This window comes from Pan paniscus, chromosome 10 (genome assembly GCF_029289425.2).
Source record: "Pan paniscus chromosome 10, NHGRI_mPanPan1-v2.0_pri, whole genome shotgun sequence".
NCBI lineage: Eukaryota > Metazoa > Chordata > Mammalia > Primates > Hominidae > Pan > Pan paniscus.
The window spans coordinates 100,737,850-100,758,782 of record NC_073259.2 but is presented as its reverse complement, the minus strand read 5'-3'; the positions used below and the strand labels follow the sequence as shown (position 1 = coordinate 100,758,782).

General features: G+C 42.3%; 1 protein-coding gene across 1 annotated transcript in view; it reads right to left on the bottom strand.

Moving 5' to 3' along the window:
- Positions 1–20,933, bottom strand: part of PLEKHG7 (pleckstrin homology and RhoGEF domain containing G7) — a 68,692-nt gene that overhangs the window by 40,239 nt on the left and 7,520 nt on the right. Inside the window, exon 4 of the mRNA XM_008977054.4 lies at positions 2,704–2,831. Within this exon, the coding sequence (XP_008975302.3) occupies positions 2,704–2,831 (128 nt within the window). The remainder of the gene's footprint in view (positions 1–2,703; positions 2,832–20,933) is intronic.

The window sequence follows — 20,933 nt, the reverse complement described above, 5'->3', positions numbered from 1 at the left end:
CACATGCAAACTTCAATAGCCTGAGCAAATGGGAGACTTGGAAACTGCATTCACTCATAATCCCCAGATGTGGTTAAATGAAGACTCCCAAAATAGGGAACATTAAAACATCACCCATGTCGGGGCTTCTTGCTACTGGCCATCATCTAGGAGTTGCTTTGACTTGAGAAGAAAGCCATTATTCAATCCCTCATTCTTTGGAAGACCAGGAAGGAAAGAGATTCAATTGGATTCTAGCCTTTTGAATTTTATGCTGTTTGCATAAAGTTGTAATGCTACCTAGCCAAAGCTGAAAATTGTCTCTTAGGTGTGGGTGGCATGTTCTGACCATTCAGCATACAAAATGGATGTCTCATACATCCATCTCTCTCTCTATCAGATCCCCCAGGAGAGTGTGCATAATAATTCAACCAAAGGGAAGCAATGAACTGAGCAGCATTTACTGCAAAGGATGTGCTTAAGGCACCTTCCCACTGTAACCTTGGGAGGCACCTGCCCAACAGATTATCCTCTTATTCATTTTGACCACCTTATCGATCTTTATTAAAGGGAGATTAGGTGGACTCTCCCTCAGGCACAAATCAGCTTCACCACACTTAGATTTCACATGCCTGGCAGTAAATTATTACATCCAATTTGAACTGCAATAATTGGGGTCCCTGATCCTTGGCCAATTTCTCTCCTGTGCTTTTCTAGCTTTGGAGCCTTGGGAAAGCTTTGTAAATATTCAGAAGATTCATGAGTCCTTATTGAATCCACAATCTTTCATTATCTGCCTTAAATATACAATTTTGCTAAGCCAGAATCTTTATTTCAACTATATCTGCAGGTGACTCATATGCACAGCGAAGCGTGAGCAGCACTGCTTTAGACCATGACTTGGGAACATGAGGCCTCTATTCTAAACTCCTGAGAAGAGGGCAGAGGGGTATAGGGAGGAGGCTGCTTATCTTTTGCTGTGTGGTATCTACCATGATGCTAGGCACACACAAAAATAACAGCTAGTGAGATGTAGAAGCAGCGATGAACTTGTTCCTTAGCATGTGGTTCTCAAACTGTAGCCGGCATCAAAATCACCTGCAGAACTTGTTAAAAAAGACTGCTGGCTGGGCACAGTGGCTTGCGCCTGTAATCCCAGCACCTTGGGAGCCAAGGCAGGTGGATCACCTAAGGTCAGGAGTTCGAGACCACACTGACCAATATGTTGAAACCTCGTCTCTACTAAAAGTACAAAAAAATTAGCCAGGCGTGGTGGTGGCCACAGAGTGAGACTCTGTCTCAAACAACCACCACCACCACCACCACAACAAACAAAATGGACTAACAGACTGCTGGACACCACCCCCAGAGTTTCTGATTCAGAAGTTCTCGGGGGTGGGCAGCCTGGAATCTGCATTTCTAACAACTTCTCAGGTGATGGCAAAGCTGCTGGTTCGGGACAGCCTTTGAGAACCGCTGTTCTAGTTGTTAATTAATTGACAGCATTCTAAAGCCTCTTAAAATGTACTAACCTCTGTTAAGGCCACATTGTGTTTAGAACTAGCTCAGATTTCTAGGGGCATGTCCTCAAGCAGATCACTTAATCCCTCTTGGTTTGTTCACTTGGATTACTGTATCATATAAGACAGTAAGTAGATGTGAAAGGGTCTGTAAAAATAAAGAGCTATAAACATGTTAGTTATGATGTATTCACTGGTGGTCCTGGGCTCCATGTACAGGAGACTGCAGCTGCCCATACAATAGATGACAGATGATAACAGATGCAGACTGGTAGAGAGGGCACTGGACTCACAGTCAGGAGCCTTGATTTCCATTTCTCTGCACAAACCAGCTGACCCCATGACTAGGCCACTTCTCCTTTCTGGGTCTCACTCACACATTTGTGAATGAGGGATGACCCTGGTGGTTTTTAAACTGTTTTGTTGGGTGTCTGAGGCTCCTGGGGATGTCTTGGAGGTGAGTCTTTGGGGCTCATCTCAGCTGCAAGCATTGCAACTTCACCTGGATTTGTTTTATACATTGGATTTCCAAGCAAGGATTCTTTTGTAAAAAGGACTCTGCTAAGAACTAAATCACTTTAAAAACCACCAGCATGGATAATCCTTAAGTCTCCTCTTAGCTCTCAAAGGCTTTGATTTACCTATCCCCAGAATCTTGAAGAAAACACCCTGAAGACCCTAATTGTTCTTTTATTTCACAAATGAGATAAAGATGCAGACGCTTTATCCCTAAAGCTGCCTCTCTATCAGACACTCATCTGCCACCGGCACCTCTGCCTCCCCATGGTACCACCCTGGTTGGAAGATATCAGTGTGAGGCTGAAGCCCAGGAGTGGGGTGGGAGATGAACATGACAGCAATAATGGGAAAGCTACTCACCAGCCTAGAGAGGGCACTCTGATCTAGGATGCTGCACCTGTCTCAGGTCTTGGGCCTGGGATAAGACATTTGGCCAGAAGACATTTTAAGGGAAGAACCATACCTTATTCATCTCTGTAAATGGAATGCCCAATACCAAGACTGGTACTCAGCTGGTTCCTGTAATTCCAGTAACAGCTGGTGCCCGTTGTAATTGGTGAGGCTGATTGTAACTGGTCAGTGCATATATTCTACTAATTATTCAATATTTTGAAAATTCCCCCTGGTTATGGCAATATCTGTTCCACAGTGGGCATGGAATGAAAGTATACTGAATGAACAGAACCTGAATTCAGCAGCAGAAGTGGATGGCATAGGTAATCAGCAGCTCCATCTGACACCAGAAGGTCCCCGGGGAACACCTCAAGTCCAGGTAAGTTCAGCACCACAGAGCTCCGCCTGTGCTCGTAGAACCTGTGCTCAAGAGATAAAAGGAAAACCACACCGAAATATCATCTTAGACCACTCAGAATGGCTATTTTTAAAAAGTAAAAAAACAACAGATGTTGGTGTGGTTGTGGAGAAAGGGATGCTTATAGTCCATTGGTGGGAATGTGAATTAGTTCAACCTCAATGGAAAACAGTATGGAGATATTTCAAAGAACTAAAAATAGAACTACCATTCAACCCAGCAATCCCACTACTGACTATCTACCCAAAGGAAAAGAAATCATAATATAAAAAAGACACCTGTACACATATGTTTATTGCAGCACTATTCACCATAGCAAAGTCATGAAACTGACCTAAGTGTCTATCAATGGTTGATTAGATAAAGAAAATGTGGTATATACACACACATATAAACACCATGGAATGTGGTATGTGTACACATACACACACCATGGAAGGTGGTGTATATATATATTTATGTATACACCATGGGATGTGGTATATACATATATTTATATATACACCATGGAATGTGGTGTGTATATATATTTATATATACACCATGGAATGTGGTGTGTATATATATTTATATATACACCATGGGATGTGGTGTGTATATATATTTATATATACACCATGGGATGTGGTATATACATATATTTATATATACACCATGGAATGTGGTGTGTATATATATTTATATATACACTGTGGAATGTGGTGTGTGTATATATACACACACACACACACACACACACACACCATAGAATACCATGCAACCATAAAAAAGCATGAAATTGGCCAGGCGCAGTGGCTCATGCCTATAATCCCAGCACTTTGGGAGGCCGAGGTGAGCGTATCATCTGAGGTCAGGAGTTCGAGACTAGCCTGACCAACATGGTGAAAACCCGTCTCCACTAAAAAAAATACAAAATTAGCTGGGCATGGTGGCGCATGCCTGTAATCCCATCCACTTGGGAGGCTGAGGTAGGAGAATCGCTTGAACTTGGAGGTGGAGGTTGCAGTGAGCCAAGATCACGCCATTGCACTCCAGCCTGGGCAACAAGAGCGAAACTCTGTCTGGAAAAAAAAAAGCATGAAATTATTTTCTTTTCAGCAACATGGATGGAGCTGGAGGCCATTATCCTAAGTAAACTAATCCAGATGCAGAAAATCAAATATCACATGCTCTCGCTTATAAGTGGGCACTATACAATGGGTACCCATAGACATAAAGATGGAAACAATAGACTCCAAAAGTGGGGAGGGGTGAGGTGGGAGGGAAGTAAGTGTTGCAAAATTAACTATTGGGTACCACATTCAATATTTGGGTTATGGGTACACTAGAAGTCTGATCTCCTCCATGATGCAATATACCCGTGGAACAAATATGCACATGTACTCTCTGAATTAAAATAAATTTTTAAAAAGATGCAAGGAGAGATCTTAGAGCTGAATTAGGCAGGTTCATGGTTCAGACCACCTCTGGTCATGCAGAATGGCTGCGAGCTGCCTGCTGCCACTCTGTTAGGAAGGACTGGGAGGCAGGGGAGGGCTGTGATGACAAAAACACCCCATACATCTACTCACCACCTCTTCCAGCCTTACTTGCTGTTTATGGTTTTGACTAATCCAAAGCAGAAGAGCTCACGTAGACATGTCAACACAAATGCGCTCTGCTTGTTCTGACTCAGGATACTAGGAAAAAGACCTCAAACACAGAAGTCTTTGCAAATTATGCATACTGCCTCAGAAGGCAGCAGGATCCATGGGGGTGATCATGGTTCCCCGATGATCTGAAGCTGGTTGTTTAAAGTCAGCTACTTTTATTTTTCCCAGAGAAAAATGAGAAATATTGTTAGAAAATTTCATCACACAGGACTATCTACCTTCTCCTTTCCTCTGCCCTTCTCCTTTCTCCTACCTTCTTCTTTCCCTTGGCCCATTTCATGAAATGTGTCTGTAGGATGTTCACAAAATAAATGGGTGATGTCACAGACACAGTAGGGAACAGTGCCAAAGCCACCAGGTATTTGCTCAGTGATCTCTAAGGAGCAAAATTGGTCAGGCTGGTAAGGGGTCTGTCATGCTGGGGACCTGCCTAATAACATGGAACTGTAGGGACTCCCAGTTTTCTCATCAGAATTGTTCAGATATTCCTTTGGTCTATTCTAATGGACAGAGATGCAATTTCTTCTGTTTACTGACCAATGTAATCTCTATATTTTCACCAACAAATAATAGTTAGAAATTTACATAGAAAGAAATTTGTCTTGATTTACCAACAAAAGCATAGCTATGAATTGCCTGGAAAGTTGAGAGACCAGGTTTGTCACACCCTTTTGGATATCGTGATTTTGTCTATTGCCATCTAGCACTCTCCCACCCCCAAAGTGGCTGTGCTTGGATCCCTGTTAGTCTCCCTATCCCAGTCCTTCCTCCGCTCTTTCCATTTTCCTACCTAGCTGCTGCTCAAGTCCTACCGGGCTCTGCAGCCAAGTTCCATGGTTCTGACGTTCTATATGAGTGACAGCCTCTCTGCCTGCACTTTCGTCTCTTGCCTCTTAATTGCACATTCTCGGATCCCATGCCCTCTTTCTTGTCAATATGTGTAATGGTGGAGTGTATCATGCCCTATTAGGTTCATCATGCTGCTGATGAAAACCAGTGTATATTAGCATATCCTGTGGAATTAATTATAAATACCCATCCCCAAGTCCCACCGTGGAGATTCTGATTTAGTAGATCTGAAGTGGGCCTCTGTATCTGTATTTTCACCCTGCTCCCTGGATACTCACCACAACTAGAGAACAATTACTTTTGAGGTTATAAGTAACTTGATATAGGCTTTTCCTACTTATAGGTTTTGAGTATTATTTCACATTTTTTGCCTTTGCCAAAACTTTTTTCAAATCGTTTTACTTATGAATAGTAGAACAAGTTGTTTAGGAATTTATAATTAGTGGTTAACTTATATCCCATAATTTTTTACAAAATATATGAAGCAAGGATGCCTCAGACTGTTCAGATACAGTGTAGACACAAAATAAAGTTCATTTTCAGTTATAAAATGCTGCTTCCTCCAAGAAGTCTTCCATGATACTCAAAGGAAATAATTCTTCATATTTGTGCACTCCTCCATGTCTCCACCAGATCAGGGCCTCAACATCTTCCAATTGTATTAACATGGTCGCCTCTTACCTTGTTTCTCCACCCTCCTTTTTATCTCCTTGATTCCATCCTATAATGGTCACTAAAGGTGAGTTATCTAAAATTTAAGTCTGAACCATCCCTCCCTGGCTTAAGACACCTCAGAGGATTCTCATACCAGATAAACACATTTTTAAAGCACAAACACAAGCCTTCCATGATCTGGCTCCATTTACCTGCCAGATATTCCTTACTTTGCAATTTGATCTCTGGAAATAGGGAATGCATTGTAATTCCCCATACAAAATGGTGCTTCCCAGCTTGGTGCTTTGGCTGGGAATGTTTTATCCCCTAGGTGCCTTCCCCAAGTCTGTCTAACTCCTAGTCATACTATGAGATTCAGGCCCATGGATTATCTCTGTTAAGGAGATAATCACAAAGGGGCAAGTACTTAAGTAACACTGGGCTCAGCTTTAGTCAATTGTCTATATTCCCTGGGGTTTTGTAATCTGTTTCACCTGCCTTTTCTCTGCTCTTCTATTTTTTTTTTTAATTAGGAAACTTTAGGAGAATGTAGTCATCACTGTTATTGTAATAATAGATAATGTGCCAACTCAATGTGCATGCTCTTTCCTTTTCTTGCTATTAAAACCCTGCTTTGTCTGGGATGGTATGTGCTGAGGTCATAGGCTGACCTGCTCTGACTCTCTTGCAGCTACTGAAGGCCGTGTGACCCAAACCTGGCTGATGAGATTTAAATGGAGGCTCAAGCGTGTGAATCCTGGAAAAGGTTTTTCAAAGGGGACAGACTTAGCTAGCTTCTTCTGTTTACTCCTTGTCCTTTGCCTTCTTGCTGTTCGGAATAGATCTTGAAACCTGAACATATACCACAACTCTTGCAAAGACAACCGCAGAATAGAAAAACAGGTGCCTGGGATCTGGTTATGTTACCAAAAACCCTCTCTTTCCTTGCTAAGGTCATTCTAGTTGGGTTCTGTGACATCCAGGCAAATGCTATCCTTACTGACACAGATCTCTCATCCTGGATTCCTCCTCCAAGGATGAGGCCATCTTTCAGCATTCTATGGTCCTGTTTGACTTTTTCTCTACTTTATGATTTGATTTTATAAGAAGATCATTAGGGATGTGAGTTCTTACAACTTTCCTTTTTTGTTTGCCAACTCAATGTCAATGATAGTTATAAGGATGGAGGGAACTGAATTAGGTGGGAGTTGAGAAAGTTAAAATAATTTGAATGAGAAACATAATTCTACCTTCATCATATTGCATACAGGACACTGGGATTGACACATAATGGATTAGCAGTGTACAAATCCAGCCAGAAAGTTTTATAATGGTCTTCAGAAGGTATTATATAACATAAAATGCTGAGTGCTCCGAAAAAGAAGACCCTGAAGAGAAATGTCAGAAGCTTCCCCATCAACTATATAGGTCTCTTGATAAAAATCTAAGAAGCATATAATCAGATTTTAGCATTTAAAGAGGGCGGGGATTGAAAAAGTTACAATAATTTGAATGAGAAATGTAATCTAGGGGAATTTTTGGGAAAAAAATGGACTATTGTGAGCTTGAACTCTAGATGTTATACACTCTAGTATCATTAAGTTTGGTAGTTTCCCAAGATTCTATAAACTGGTTTTCTATTCCCCGGAGACCTCAGAGAGCGTGTAACTACTATTGGGGTGGAAGGATTCATCTTCCCCAACCCCTTCTTGGATGGCTTATGTGTTTCTGTTCCATGCTTCTATAGTCCTCTGGAGTGGTGGTTAAGAATGTGGGGTCAAATTTCGTGGATTTTAATCTTAGCAGTGTGACCCTTGGTTGAACAACTTGAGTAACCTCTCCGGTCCTTACTTTGCCATTTGGGAAATGCAGACAATAATAATATTGTGTGAGGATGGGCTAAATTAATCAATATAAAGCACTTAGATCAGTGTCCAGAACTTGGTAAGCAGCCAATAAATGCTATTAGACTGATTATTGAATATATTATAATATCATGTTTTATTTATGTGTTTTTTCCATTAGACTGACACTCTTTAAGTACAAAAAACATGTCTTATAATCATTTGTGTTGGTAGGTGCTAATTTAGAACTTAATCCATTGTTGCTGATGAATATGAATGAATGAAACCATCTTCTCTCATGAAAAGTATCCTATGTTTTGTAGATTCATGTCTTATTTTCCTTATCACCCTAAGGTCCAGCTCCTGGTCTGAATTCCTCTGTTTAGTAAGGGCTCAGTAAACATTTGTTAAGTAAATGGAACAATAACCCAATCCACATATACTCAGAGTGATTGATCATTGCCATTTCCCTACACAAACTCCTGCAGAATGTGTACTCCAAGAATAGCTAGCTGTGTACTGTTCTTTAAACACACTGTGCACTTCACGCCTCCATGCCTTGGCTCAGGTAGTTCCCATCTGCCTGCCTAGCTGTACTTTGTCTGCCTGAAAAACTTGTATTCATCTTTAAATTCTAGCTTAGACATTCCTCCTCCATAAATCTTTTCCGACCCACTCAGGGAGGGACAATTCTCTCTCTTCCCTTCCCTTCCCTACTCCTACCTTGTCTCTTTATAATAAACACATTGAAGATTCATACTGGATCTTATATATCACAGAATCTAATCTGTTAGCATGGAATCTGACATAGAACGAGTATTCAGATAAGCTTGTTGAATAAATAGACATATTGACCTATAGATCGAAATACTGACAGTCCTCAATTGCATTTGTTTTTCCGTTCTGAAACATAAATGAATAATTGTATGTATATACAAAAGCAGAATACAGTTTGAGTGCTCACCCTCCCCCAGTTAAAAGTGGTTGGTTACGTTACCCACATCCATTTTGCTCATCTGGGATACCTTCTGACATCATGCATCCATTTGGGAGCACAAAGGTCAAATTTGGAGTTGAATTTGCACATAGGGAGCAGGGAGAAGATAACCGGCTTGTGAACAGCTTGATCCATGACCTTGACTTTTTGCCTTGGTGTTCAAAACCCACTAATGCTAATTCTGGAAAGGTGAATATGCCTCTGGAAGGGCATAACAAAATTTCTGTGGCATGAAATATATTTTGTTCATCAAAAGACACCATGAGTTAATAAAAATATCAAGAACCACCATTGTAGCCATGCAGAGACCTAGGAAAGCAATCAGAACATCTGCACCAGTAACATGAAGAGACATGGATTGGTGCGGAAAATGTGCCTCTATGTCAATTCCATGCCTGGCAGTGGACTGGATTTCTGGGCACTCTAGAAAAGACCCGGGTCTGTGTCAGCTGGGGTTGCTCGGATCGTTGGATGAATGAAATTAACTCAAATAGCTGTAATGAGTTCAGCATGACTGAATTTAGGTCTCACGGTGGGTGCAGTGTGTATCCGAACTGGTATCTTCTTTTGGCTGTTCTAAATATTAGGGTTTTTTTTTTTTTTTTAATAAATGTGGCATTCATGCAGGATTGTCTCCAATTCTGGATTGACCATCCACTGGAAGCAATCACTGTAGTGAATTCAGAATTCTTATCTCCCTCCCCTAAGCAAAGTGGTGTCTGTGTGGGGTAGGGGTGCCCAGTGTGAAGAGGACAGGGAAGAATATTTTTAGAGATTGGATTTCCTCACAGGAGGACTAAGCTGGTGAATAAACTAATAATAAATGCAAACTATTTGGGGTGTGGCTGGCAACCCATTGTCACCGTGTAAGTACAGTATAACTCCATGCCACCCTTTATTTGTTTAGAAAAACACAACTAAACAAATTTCCTTGATAAATGCTTTTTTTTTTTTTTTTTTTTTTGGTTTTATGCTTGGCTATTCTGGTTCTTTGCTTCAGGACAAGCTTTGGAACCCAGAAGGTTGTATAACTGGGTGTCTGACCCAGACTTTGCAGCTCTCTAGAGCAGGACACCCTTCCACTGGCTTTCCCCACCCCCACCCACCATGTAGAAACCCCAATATAGCCACTCTTTCACTAACCCTGAGTTGCGTTGCCCCAAGCTGGTCAGATCCGAAGGGACTAGTCCCATGGCTGCTGGAATAGTCTCGTCTCCCTTCTGGTACCAGAACGTCTCCTTATTCTATGCTCTGCTGAAGATCTGAAGGTCCATGGTGTGGGCTGAGAAAGCAACAATTCAGAGCATCCCGGGAATTCCCCCCCACCCCACTGCTGAGCAGGCCGTGCACCCATGTGTCAGCACTCAACAATGAGGCAGCTCTCACGTGCTGGTGCCAGAAATGTCTCTGGCTGCTGGAAATGGGTCCCCCAGTAGACCTCAAATGTCTACATTTTGTAAGCAATAGACTGATCTTGGTGAATATTATTCTAATTTAAAATCAGCTGGCATTTACTGAGAACTGATTCTTCTTAGACACTTTGTTACGTGCTTTACATGCATTATCATATTGATTTTCACAAGCACCCTATGTAGTGGGTATTACTGTTCTTATTTTAGACCAGAGGAAACTGAGGCTTAGAGGGATGCATAAGGAACTTACCTAAGGTCGCAATGTTGTAGTGAATGACAGAGCTAGAATTAGAAATTCAAATATGCAGGTCTGACTCCAAGAAGACTTGTGAATGGGAAGAAGAGAAAAAGAGACTACCAACTATTTTAATGCACTACAAAACTTTTAAAATGATGTGATGATGGCTACTACTTTAGGAAAAAGAATGGGGTATAATGGTTTGAATGGTGGCCCCCCCAGAAGTGATATGTCCACATCCTAACCCCTGGAACATGTGCATATGGCCTTATTTGTAAAAAGGGTCTTAGTAGATATGATTAAATTAACGATCTAGAGATGAGATTATTCTGGATTGTCTGAGTGGGCCCTAAATCCAACGACAAATGTCCTTATAAAAGACAAGAGTCCAGGCTCAGTAGCTCACGCCTGTAATCCCAGTACTTTGGGAGACCAAGGTGGGCGGATCACCTGAAGTCAGAAGTTCGAGACCAGCTGGCCAAGATGGTGAGACCCTGTCTCTACTAAAAATACAAAAAATTAGCCCGATGTGGTGGCGCATGCCTGTAGTCCCAGCTACTCAGGAGACTGGGGCATGAGAATAGCTTGAATCTGAGAGGCAGAGGTTGCAGTGAGCTGAGATTACGCCACTACACTCCAGCCTGGGCGACAGGGTGAGACTCCGTCTCATAAAAAAGAAAAAAAAAAAAGACACTAAGAGAAGAGACACAGCGAAGAGAGAAGGGTATGTGAAGACGGACAGAGGCAGAGATTAAAGGGAGGCAGCCACAAGCCAATGAACGCCTGGATGAAAAAGCAAGCGAAAGTCCTCCCCTAGAGCCTTCAGGGGAAGTGTGGCTCTGCCCAAACTATGATTTCAGACTTCTGATTTCCAGAATGGAACGAGGATAAATTTCTGTTTTTTAAAGTCACCTGATTTATGGTAATTTATCATAGCAGCCACAGGAAACGAATATGGGGCAGTCCTATTGAGTGGCAAGGGCACCCAACTTAGGACCCAGATTCCCAACTGTGACCTTGGCCTGTCGCTTCCCCGGGCCACCGTTTCCTTATGTGGAAAGCAAGTGTGCCACGTGAGGCTGCCTGCGTCCTGCATGCTCTAGTGTGAGATCCAGGAGCATCATTCTCCTTCTCTCCTTCTGTGGCCAGTGGGTGAGGACAGTAATTGTGTGGTGACCTTTATCTTGGCAGAAATGTTTGAAGATGATTAATTCAAAGCTCCCCTTTTAGAAATATGACTAATAGAGCACTTACATTTTTAAAAGATTCCTTCTGTGCAGCAGACTTAAGCCAAGGACTACTAGCCTTTAATTCCCAGGTGCAAATTTTAAGAAAAAATAATAACAAAGGCTAGAGAATATGGGAAGTACAACTGCCCTTTAGTGATATGTGTGTCTAAAAGGAATAAAATCTTATTGAAGGCACTGCAACTTGGATAAAGCATAGTCTTATCTTTTCCTTTGCTACGAATGTTGCCCAGTGATTTTTGTTTTTTAATCAGGCAGCCTTATCAGGCCCTATTCATCAGAAACTATAGTCCTTGTCTGGTAGTAAGAGTTCATGGTAAATGTAGTCTTTTTCAGCAGGCAGCTTTTCAGCAATTGTGTGACTAGAAAAAGTTGGCATTCCATTTTAAGAATCATAATGTTTTACCCTATGCAAGAAATATAGTGCAATTTGGAATGCTTGCTTATAACTATGGGTTGATTACACAGGAAGAACAAATTAAGCATCAGTAACAAACTTTTTCTAAAAATCTCTTTTTAAAATAATCAAAAGAGAAATGACAACTCTACTGCCAATTATTGAACTACAGTTCTCTTGGTTAAATCTGGGATATATTTTTCCATTATGAGTTTCAAAAAATTGTTGGGAATGCGCTTTTGTATGTTCGACTATGGTTTCCAATTCAACTTTCTATCAAAGTATTCCATTTGTTGGAAACGCAAATGAGAAGCAGATAGGATGATGAGCTTCTAGTTTACCGCCTGGAATCTCGTACTATGATGGCGATTTCTCATAAATGCAGAGTGAACAAATGGAAGACTTGTACCCTATACATCAGTTTGAACACAGAACAGAGATGCCTCTTAAGAGTCTCATCTTGTGTGAGAAATGCCATGTACTGTGGCTGTGGGGTCAAATCAGTAATATTTTTTGAGGACATGTGTTCAGAGCACCATGGTAACTGCTGGCAACTGCCCAAAAATCTCACCTTCTTTCTAGGTTACTGTTTTTTATGGAAAACACTCAACATACTCCCTTGTGGGATTAAGCAATATTTGTACAAATCCCCACAAACCCAAAGTACACTCAGAGACAAGCACAAAACTATAAGGAAGATCGAGAAGGTCAAGAGGAGCTGGAGGGAGTCAGATAAACAGTTGGAGGAGAAAATACACGAAACAAAAGGGGACCATACAATTTTTCCCTAAAAGGCATGTCCAAACCCAACTACCAGTCAATTTCCTTTTTCTTTTCTTTTTCTTTCCTTAAACATTTATTGGACACCTACTAAGTGCCAGGCAGTGTTCTAGGTACCGGGGATAAGGCAATAAACAAAACAGATGAAAATCCCACTTTCCTGGAACTTACATTCCGTTAGGTTGGTGCAAATGTAATTGCAGTTTTTGCCGCAATTAAAAGTAATGGGAAAACCTGTAATTACTTTTGCACCAGCCTAATAGATGAGCTGATGCTGCTGGAAGAATGGCACATGGTTCCCCTTGTACCATGCCCATATCAGGAAGCCTCCCCAAGGCTGCAGTCTTCTCTTTTGAGTAATGAGCAGTACACTGCCTATTAGTCTCTGAATCCTGTCCAACAAGCCTTAAAGCCCCGAAGAAGCTGACAGAGTCTTCTCTTCTAGTATGTTCTACAGTTAACAGACAGTGCTAGGGACATAAGGGGTTTTAAATAAAAGCCTGTGGGGTATAATATTGTATTGAACCTAAAGGTCAGATACATTACATTTGATGTGCCTGATGTTAGAATATTTAGCTCTGGGGTTAGAAAATTTTAGAAAGGATAAGTCAATGACTTACATGTGGGAGGTGCTGAATGAATGGTTTCTCTAAGAATAACCATAGCTACTATTTGAGTTATATTATTAACCAGTTCAAAAGAAAGACCTGTGAGAGGAACACTACAGGTGTGCATTGCTTAATGATGGGGATACGTTCTGAGAAATGCATCCTCAGGCAATTTTGTCATTGTGTGAACATCACAGAGTGAACTTACACAAACCTCAATGGTGTGTAGCCTACTACACACCTAGGCTGTAAGGTGTCACTGGGGGTTCCCAGGCTACAAACCTGTACACCGTTTGGTACTGAATAATGTAGGCAGCAGTAACACAATGGGAAGTATTTGTGTATCTAAACATAAACTAGGTAGAGCAAAACTATGTTATGATAATCTTACGGGACCACTATTGTATATGAGGCCCATTGTTGACAAAAGCATCATTAATACAGTGCCTGACTGTATTTGTGTCTCCACTTTGTGGATTAAAAACATCGAAGTTTCAAGTGGTTAAGGAAATTGTGCAAGATCTTGTTGCCACAGAGAAGTGGAGCTAGGATTTAAATTCAGGGAGTTTGACTCCAGTAGATTTTAACTCCAGGTCCTGCTGCCCCCTATTGGTAACCCCAGATGACTCTGACTTTGGGGGAAGTTTTACTGGCATTTAATACTTCGTTTGTTTTTTCCTCAAGACAAACTTTCAAATATCTCATCATTTGGCTTTCATGTTAATGTTGCCCCAGTGGCTAATATGGATGTATTTAATTTTTCTCCTACTTTCTATTTGAGCATTGGAAGGTTAGTCTATATTCTTATAGAAATGTAGCATGTACATTTCTCTTCTCTCTTTCAGGGCTGACCTGAAAATTAGGTAAGATGGATGCTTCCTATGAATATAAAATTGAAGGGATGCTAGGAATGTTTCCCTATCCACAAAAGCATCTCCCTCACTTGCTTCTGATGTTTAAAATTTCCACCAACACAGTTTCACTGCTTGGCTTCAAGCTGTCTTTTGTTAAAATGCAAATGCATTGGGGATGGATAAGTGGAACTGTAATCCAAGAAGCCTGCCAACCTGCCTGTCTTCCTTCTTCCATTCATCTTTTTGGAAGTAGACTCTTTCTGGGTACTGGATGCTAGAGGTTCAAAGATAAATAAGAAGCAGTCTCTGCTCTCAGGAAGGTTTTGATTCTTGGGGGCAGATGAATTTAAAAGAAACACAATATAGTGTTTTAGAAATTATGATGGAGACATTTATAAGATGCGGGGAAACCCAAAAGGGAGAAATGTGCTGGCTGTACTTGGAAAGATGAGAGTGTATATCCCTTAAGCCTAAATTCCCTCACACTTGTGTAAGAATGAATTGTGAAGATTTTTTTTCCAGAGGCCATATTCTAGTGATAACAGAGGAAGGTTTGAAGTGAGTATGAGTTCACTTAAATATTACAGAATGAGAGAGGGAATGGCAGGAAGAACGAGTTCACAAAGAAAAACGTGAGAGCAAGGGTTTACCAGTTAGCCAATTTCAGAACTAAGAGTATATTGGGCACTTCTCACTTACACATTGTCAGGTTACATATATTACAGGTTAAAACACTGTAATACCTGTAATCCCAGCACTTTGGGAGGCCAAGGAGGGTGGACGACTTGAGGTCAGGAGTTTGAGGCCAGCCTGGCCAACAATGACGAAATCCTGTCTCTACTAAAAACACAAAAATTAGCCGGGTGTGGTGGTGCACACCTGTAATCCCACCTACTCGGGAGGCTGAGACAAGAGAATCACTTGAACCCAGGAGGCAGAGATTTCAGTGAGCTGAGATTGTACCACTGCACTCCAGCCTGAGTGACAGAGCAAGACTCTGTCTCAAAAAATCAAAACAAAACAAAACAAAACAAAAAAACCCCAAAACCACTGTAATAGAAGAATCAGTATTTTTGAAAAAGGTTTCATATCTATTCTGCAAGACAAAAAATTTTGCTGTGATTGGAAGCCACAGAGGCAAGCATTTCTTAATTGTATAGGCCAGGGGTCAGCACACCTTTTCTGTAAAGAGACAGATAGTAAACATTTTAGGCTTTGTGGGCCATGCAGTCTCTTCCAATTCTGCCATTACAATGTTAAAACAGCCACAGGCAATGCACAAATGAGTGGGCGTTGGTGTGTTCCAATAAAGCTTTATTAACAGAAACAGGTTATGGGCCATAGTTTGCTAAATCCTAGTTTATACCATTTGATAGGCCTTTTTTTTTTTTTTTTTGAGGCAAGAACCCTTGCTCTTAGATAGACAGTGGGGCCTCATGCAGAGCTCTTCACTCTTCACCTAACATTACATGACCATGCAGCCTGGCAAGCAGCTGTTCAAGGAAGTGGGCTCTTTGAACAAAGCAGAGACATGTGGAAGAAGAGAAGAGGGAGTGAAGAGAGACAAATGGGGGATCTGTCTCGGTTTGTTTTTGTTTTCAGTTCTTGTTTATTAGTAGTAATGTAAGAATCTTGTGATGGTTAATACTGAGTATCAACTTGATTGGATTGAAGGATGCAAAGTATTGATCCTGGGTGTATCTGTGAAGGTGTTGCCAAAAGAGATTAACATATCAGTCAGTGGGCGGGGGAAGGCAGACCCACCCTTAATCTGGGTGGGCACCATCTAATCAGCTGCCAGCAAATCTAAAGCAGCAGAAAAACGTGAAGATCTGAGATTGGCTTAGCCTCCCAGCCCACGTCTTTCTCCCATGCTGGATGCTTCCTGCCCTCGAACATTGGACTCCAAGTTCTTCAGCTTTGGAACTCTGACTGGCTCTCCTTGCTCCGCAGCTGGCAGACAGCCTATTGTGGGACCTCGTGATCATGTGAGTTAATACTTAATAAACTCTTTATCTATCTATCTATCTATCTATCTATCTATCTATCTATCTATCTATCCCATTAGTTCTGTTCCTCTAGAGAACTCTGACTAATACAGATTTTGGTACAAGGAGTGGTTCTAGAGGAACAGAGTACTAAGGATGGAGTTCTTTCATTGGTTTTGGGGCTTCTGGAGTTGGCTGCTTCATATGATTAGACCCAAAAATGCTAAGGACTCTACTTCTAATAGTATGGAGAACACTGATAGTCCTTGGTGTGAACCGTTTAGAGAGTTATGCAACATAAATGCATTTGACACTCCTGATTCACTGCTTGTGACAGGCAAGTTTAGTGACTCTATACATAATACCTTTGACATATGTGGAGAACCAAGGAACATAACAAAGCTGGTTGGGTGCTCCTAAGTTCAGTAGACAAAGTGTTGAGAGAAAATGATGAACTCAGGGATTCTAACTCCTGGCTTCAGAAGCAGACACTGAGCCTCAAAATTTGCTAAGATTGCCCTGAGTGACAGTCTTATCTCTTGTAGAGAAAGAGCTGAAATTGTGGAAAAATAGACACAAGCTCTTATTATGCGAGTAGCTGACCTGCAATGAAAGGTGCATGCACAGCCCCACCAGGTGCCTACTGTTAAAGTGAGGGCATTGATTGGAAAAGAATGAGACCCTGCAACTTGGAATAGGATGCCCGGGAGGACCCTGATGAAGCTGGGGACACTGAGTTTGTAAATTCTGACAACCCTTTTTGCCAGAAAAAAACAGCTTCCCCATCCCCAGTAGTGGCAACATCCCCACCCTGACCCATGCTGCCATCAGCCTTTCCACCTTTGTCTGGGGAGATAAACCCTGCACTGCCTGAGGCAATAGTGATGGCCTCCCTTGAGGCAGTTGGCAGGCAAGATAATGTTGATTCTTCTCAGGAGCCACCCCCAACAACCTTGTTTGCCTCTAGACCTGTAACTGGACTAAAGTGCCAGCAGGCCCCTAGAGGTAAGGTTGAGAGTGTGACCCATGAGGAGGGGTCCTACACTTGAAAATAACTGCTTGAGTTTTCTAGTTTATATAAACAGAAATCTGGAGAACAGGCATGGGAATTGATATTAAGGGTGTGGGATAATGGTGGAAGGAACATAGAGTTGGATCAGGCTGAATTTATTGATTTGGGCCCACTAAATAGGGACTCTGCATTTAATGTCTCAGCTTGGGGAGTTAAAAAAGGGACCAAGAGTTTATTTCTTGGTTAGCTAAAATATGGATTAAAAGATAGCCCACTGTGAGTGAGCTGGAAATGTCTCATCTCCCTTAGTTTAATGTAGAGGAAGGGATCCAAAGGCTTAGAGAGATTGGGATGGTGGAGTGGATTAGTCACTTTAGACCTACTCATCCCAGTAGAGAGGGTCAGAAGATACACCCTTGACCAATGCCTTGTGAAATAGATTTGTGAGGGCAGGACCTGCATTTTTGAAGAGCCCTGTAATTGCTCTTCTCTGTATGTCAGATCTAACAGTGGGAACTGCAGTCACTCAACTACAAAATTTAAATACAATGGGAATAATTGGATCCCAAGGTGGCAGAGGCCAGGTGGTAGCACTCAACCATCAAAGGCAAGGTGGGTGTAGCTACCGTAATGGACAGAAGAGGCAAAGCGGCAATCAGAATAGACTGACTCCTGTAGAGTGCTGGCACTAGCTAATTAATTACAGTGTTTCTAGAATTAAAATTGATAGGAAGCCTACTACATTCCTACCTAATTTTTATAAGCAGAAAACTTCTAGGTTGAATGGACAAGACTAATTTGAATTATAAAAACAGAATCACGGTCCCTCAATCAATTTCCAGACTTGAGCCAGTTTACAAACCCAGAACCCCTTGAATAAAGGGAAGGCCAGATCCCCTTGAGGAAGGACCCCACTACATTACTGACAATTTATGCAGTGAATCTTTTTTTGATATGCAGCCTTGCTCTGCCGTCCAGGCTGGAGTGCAGTGGTGCGATCTCAACTCACTATGCCGTGAATCTTTCTCCCATCCTTCCCTAAGGAGACCTCTGGCCTTTTACCAAGGTAACTGTGTACTGGGGAAAGGGAAATGATCAGACATTTTGGGGACTACTGGACACTGGCTCTGAGCTGAGGTTGATTCCAGGGAACCCAAAACATCATTGTGGTCCTCCAGTTAAAGTAGGGGCTTATGGAGGTCAGGTAATTAATGGAGTTTTAGCTCAGGTCTGACTTACAGTGAGTCCAGTGGGTCCCCAGACTCATCTTGTGGTCATTTTTCCAGGACCAGAGTATATAATTGGCATAGACATACTTAGCAGCTGGCAGAACCCCCACATTGGCTTCCTGACTGGTAGGGTGAGGGCTATTACGGAGGGAAAGGCAAAATGGAAGCCATTTAGAGCTACCTCTACCTAGAAAAATAGTAAATAAAAAAAAAAATCGCATTCCTGGAGGGATTGTGGAAATTAATGCTACCATCAAGGACTCGAAAGACGCAGGAGTGGTGATTCCCACCACATCCCTGTTCAACTCTCCCATTTGGCCTGTGCAGAAGACAAATGGATCCTGGAGAATGACAGTGAATTATTATAAGCTTAACCAAGTGGTGACTCCAATTGCAGCTGCTTTACCAGATGTGGTTTCATTGCTTGAGCCAATGAACACATCTCCTGGTACCGGTATGCAGCCAGTGACTTGGCAAATGCCTTTTTCTCCATTCCTGTCCATAAGGCCCACCAGAAGCAATTTGCCTTCAGCTAGCAAGGCCAGCAATATACCATTACTGTCTTGCCTCAGGGGTATATCAACTCTCTAGCTTTGTGTCATAATCTTATTCGGAGAGACCTTGATCGCTTTTCGCCTCCGCAAGATATCACACTGGTCCATTACACTGATGACATTACGCTGATTGGATCCAGTGAGCAAGAAGTAGCAAATACATTGGACTTATTGGTGACACATTTGCATGCCAGAGGATGGGAAATAAATTTGATTAAAATTCAGAAAACTTCCACCTCAGTAAAATTTCTAGGGGTCCAGTGGTGTGGGACCTTTCAAGATATTCCTTCTAAAGTGAAAGATAAGTTGCTACATTTGGCCCCTCCTCCAACCAAGAAAGAGGCACAATGCCTAGTAGGCCTATTTGGATTTTGGAGGCAACACATTCCTCATTTGGGTGTGTTACTCTGGCCCATTTATCGAGTGACCTGAAAGGTGGCCAGTTTTGAGTGGGGTCCAGAACAGAAGGCTCTGCAACAGGTCCAGGCTGCTGTGCAAGCTGCTCTGCCACTTGGGCCATGTGACCCAGCAGATCCAATGGTGCTTAAGGTGTCAGTGGCAGACAGAGATGCTGTTTGGAGCCTTTGGCAGTCCCCTATAGGTGAATCACAGCAGAGACCTCTAGGATTTTGGAGCAAGGCCCTGCCATCTTCTGCAGATAACTACTCTCCTTTTGAGAGACAGCTCTTGGCCTGTTACTGGGCTTTGGTGGAAACTGAACATTTGACTATGGGTCATCAAGTCACCATGCGACCTGAACTGCCTATCATGAACTGGGTGCTTTCTGACCCATCTAGCCATAAAGTGGGTCATGCATAGCAGCATTTCATCATCAAATGGAAGTGGTATATATGTGATTGGGCTCAAGCGGGTCCTGAAGGCACAAGTAAGTTATATGAGGAAGTGGCTCAAATGCTCATGGTCTCCACTCCTGCCACCCTGCCTTCTCTCCCCCAGTCTGCACCAATGGCCTCATGGGGAGTTCCCTATGACCAACTGACAGAGGAAGAGAAGACTAGGGCCTGATTCACAGATTGTTCTGCACAATATGCAGGCACCACCCAAAAGTGGACAGCTGTAGCACTACAAGCCTTTTCTGGGACATCCCTGAAGGATAACGGTGAAAGGAAATCTTCCCAGTGGGCAGAACTTCGAGGAGTACACCTGGTTGTGTACTTTGCATGGAGGGAGAAATGGCCAGATGTGCAATTATATACTGATTTATGGGCTGCAGCCAATGGATTGGCTGGATGGTCAGGGGCTTGGAAGAAGCATGATTGGAAAATTGGTGACAAAGAAATTTGGGGAAGGGGTATGTGGATAGACCTCTCTGAGTGGTCAAAAACTGTGAAGATATTTGTACCCCACGTAGGTGCTCATGAATGGGTGACCTCAGCAGAGGAGGATTTTAATAATCAAGTGGATAGGATGACCCGTTCTGTGGACACCACTCAGCCTCTTTCCCCAGCTGCCCCTGTCATTGCCCGATGGGCCCATGAACAAAGTAGCCATGGTGGTAGGGATGGAGGTTACTTATAAGCTCAGCAAAGTGGACTTCCACTCACCAAGGCTGACCTGGCTACAGCCACTTCTGAGTGCCCAGTTTGCCAGCAGCATAGGTCAACACTGAGCCCTCGATATGGCACCATTCCTTGGGGTGATCAGACAGCTACCTGGTGGCAGGTTGATTATACTGAACTTCTTCCATCATGAAAAGGGCAGAGGTTTGTCCTCACTGGGATAGATACTTACTCCGAATATGGGTTTGCCTATCCTGTATGCAGTGCTT